Here is a 2,830-nt window from a genome sequence, read left to right as displayed (position 1 = left end):
TATTGCTCTATATCTTGTCTCTCTTCAGTGACACAAAACCAGAGAGTATTGAGAAACAAGATCGAGGAAGCTACTCAATAAAGACGATGAAGCTATTACATGTCATGGCTGCCTTTGCAGCGATGTTTCTTATGGGAATGTTTGTATCATCCGATGGTCAGCTTCAAATGAATTTCTACGCCAAAAGCTGTCCAAAAGCAGAGAAAATAATTTCGGATCATATTGAAAAACATATCCATAATGGTCCGTCTCTTGCAGCTCCTCTCATCAGAATGCACTTCCATGATTGCTTCGTCAGGGTATTCATTCAATCTAGCTTCAATTATTTATGTATGTTTTGTATTTTCCTATGTATATATATAAATAAACATCCACACACATCAAGTTCAATAGCTTAACAAAATGATGAATATCAAATATAAAAATTAGTAATCTGATAGTAGTAAAATTTGAGATAGAGGAGAATATTTGAGATTGCTGAATATTTTTTAACATTGGTTTTGAACAACAATAAAGGGATGTGATGGATCAGTGTTGATAAATTCAACATCTGGGAACGCAGAGAAAGATGCACCACCAAATCTAACACTTAGAGGATTCGGTTTCGTGGAGAGAATAAAGACTATTCTCGAAGCAGAGTGTCCTAGGACTGTATCCTGCGCTGATATCATCGCTTTGACCGCTAGAGACGCAGTTGTTGCCACCGTAAGTAAACACTTGCAGCTCACTTTGTAAGTTAAACAATAATGAAGTTATAACTGAAAAATTTTGTACAGGGAGGTCCTTGGTGGAGTGTTCCGACCGGAAGAAGAGACGGTAGGATCTCAAATTTGACTGAGGCTTCGAACAACATTCCCCCGCCAACTAGTAACTTCACCACGTTACAACGACTTTTCGCTAACCAAGGCCTTAATCTCAAAGACCTTGTCCTGCTCTCCGGTACGTTTCAATAACCGGAAATAACCAAATTGCTTAGTGGTCTCGGTACGGGCCTCACACGTTCCTGTTTTTGTTTTCGTTTTAGGGGCTCACACTATTGGCGTCTCTCATTGTTCTTCCATGAATACTCGCCTCTACAACTTCTCGACGACAGTCAAACAAGATCCAGCTCTGGACAGCGAGTACGCAGCGAACCTAAAGGCCAACAAATGTAAGAGCCTCAACGACAACACCACCATTCTCGAGATGGATCCAGGTAGCCGTAAAAGCTTCGATCTCAGTTACTACAGGCTTGTCTTGAAGAGGAGAGGTCTCTTTCAGTCTGATTCTGCCTTGACGACAAACTCAGCTACGTTAAAGATGATCAACGACTTGGTCAATGGTTCTGAAGAGAAGTTTTACAAGGCTTTCGCTAAGTCGATGGAGAAGATGGGGAGAGTTAAAGTGAAGACGGGCTCAGCCGGTGTGATCAGGACAGTTTGTTCTGTTGCCGGAAGTTAGTTAGCCTGATCAGAGTGTTGTTGTTGCTATGTTCTGTTTTTCCTTTCTAAATTGTTCATTGTTGTTGTGTTTTGACTCTCGAGTGTAAAACTGTTGTTTAATTTGATTTTGCTGTTGTTTGATTTGGGTTTATAAACCCAAACATTATCTGTTTGTGGTTCAATTAAAATGAAAATTTATAATAATATCTTCAATAGTTGCAATGGAATCATACAATAACTAAAAGCTGAATATCCTTAATGGAGAGGTCCTCCACGTCGGCAGAAAAAATCGACCAATCAGGAGATCCTTTTTGACACGTCATCTCGGCTGTGGTTTGTTGGGCTTCGATTTTTTTTTAAAGATAGAATGTTAATGATGTTGGCCCAGGAAGCTCATGCGTTTGCTCTTGGCCTTCTTGGTTTCACCTTTCGATCTGCTGAAAGTGGAGAGATTCACATTTCCCTTTCTTATTTCTCCAAACCTCAGTTTGCTAGATCCATTCGTGAAACCCTTTGCTCTTCCTCTCTTCGTTTCCGTTTTACGATCTGATCCAGGATCAATCAATACATCCTCCACAATTGATTGAGATGGCTCCAGGTCCAGATCCGAACAGAGTTGGTGATGGTGCGAAGCGGGATGAAACTACGACCAAGGTTTCTTCTAAGGATCCCAAGAAGAAGGATGATAAGAAAGAGGAAGATCTGGTAAGCACGATTTCTCATTCTATTTGAATCTTTGCTTGGCTGCAAGAGTTAGTTCATAATCAGAGTTAGTGGAGATTTACGATTAAGCTGTAGATATTGCACTAATGTAGAGATTTAGGGTTTAACTGAAAAGTTGTTTGTTTGAAAAGCTGTTTGTTGGTTTTGAAAGCCTTGTTAAAGTGATTGCTATATGATATGTTTGGAATCTGATGTGATTTGTAGTCTGAAGAGGACTTGCAACTGAAGCAGAACCTGGAGCTCTATGTTGAGAGGGTTCAAGACCCTAATCCTGAACTGCAGAAGGCTGCTCTCGAAAGCATGAGGTAATTCGTGTGTTTCTCTTAACCTATTGTCGATTTAATTAGCTGATAATACTCATATAATCTTTTTTTTGGATTTCATAGTATAATTTTAATTTAGTCTATGTTTTTTTTTAATCTGTAGGCAGGAGATCCGTGCCTCAACAAGCTTCATGACGTCGGTTCCAAAACCCCTCAAGTTTCTCCGTCCTCACTATGGAACTTGTAATGACCCAATCCCACCATCTCCACTTCTTTCCCCAACCCCACCACTTTCACCTTCTTTTCCACCATCTCCACCTTCTTTCCCACCATCTCCATCTTCTATAAAAATTAAGAAAGAGAGAGAGAGAGAGAGAAAGAGAGAGAGAAGAAGAAGAAGAAGGGAGAAAGCTCACCTGAGCT

The 2,830-nt window shown here is 40.1% G+C and overlaps 2 protein-coding genes across 2 annotated transcripts in view; both read left to right on the top strand.

Annotated features, from left to right (window-relative positions):
* On the top strand, window positions 1-1,587 carry LOC106292691 (peroxidase 30-like). Its single transcript, XM_013728333.1, has 4 exons — window positions 1-299; window positions 517-705; window positions 777-939; window positions 1,025-1,587. The coding sequence occupies exons 1-4, from the start codon at window positions 87-89 to the stop codon at window positions 1,438-1,440; spliced, it is 981 nt and encodes a 326-aa protein (XP_013583787.1). The 5' UTR covers window positions 1-86; the 3' UTR covers window positions 1,441-1,587.
* Window positions 1,588-1,814: 227 nt separating this feature from the next.
* Window positions 1,815-2,830, top strand: part of LOC106292984 (26S proteasome non-ATPase regulatory subunit 2 homolog B-like) — a 3,788-nt gene continuing 2,772 nt past the window's right edge. The window contains exons 1-3 of the mRNA XM_013728656.1: window positions 1,815-2,126; window positions 2,349-2,449; window positions 2,571-2,647. Coding sequence (XP_013584110.1) covers window positions 2,010-2,126; window positions 2,349-2,449; window positions 2,571-2,647 — 295 coding nt within the window. The 5' untranslated portion in view covers window positions 1,815-2,009. The remainder of the gene's footprint in view (window positions 2,127-2,348; window positions 2,450-2,570; window positions 2,648-2,830) is intronic.

Source organism: Brassica oleracea, chromosome C5 (genome assembly GCF_000695525.1).
Source record: "Brassica oleracea var. oleracea cultivar TO1000 chromosome C5, BOL, whole genome shotgun sequence".
Taxonomy (NCBI): domain Eukaryota; kingdom Viridiplantae; phylum Streptophyta; class Magnoliopsida; order Brassicales; family Brassicaceae; genus Brassica; species Brassica oleracea.
The sequence above is the reverse complement of the archived record's forward strand: the minus strand, read 5'-3'. Positions and strand labels throughout refer to the sequence as shown.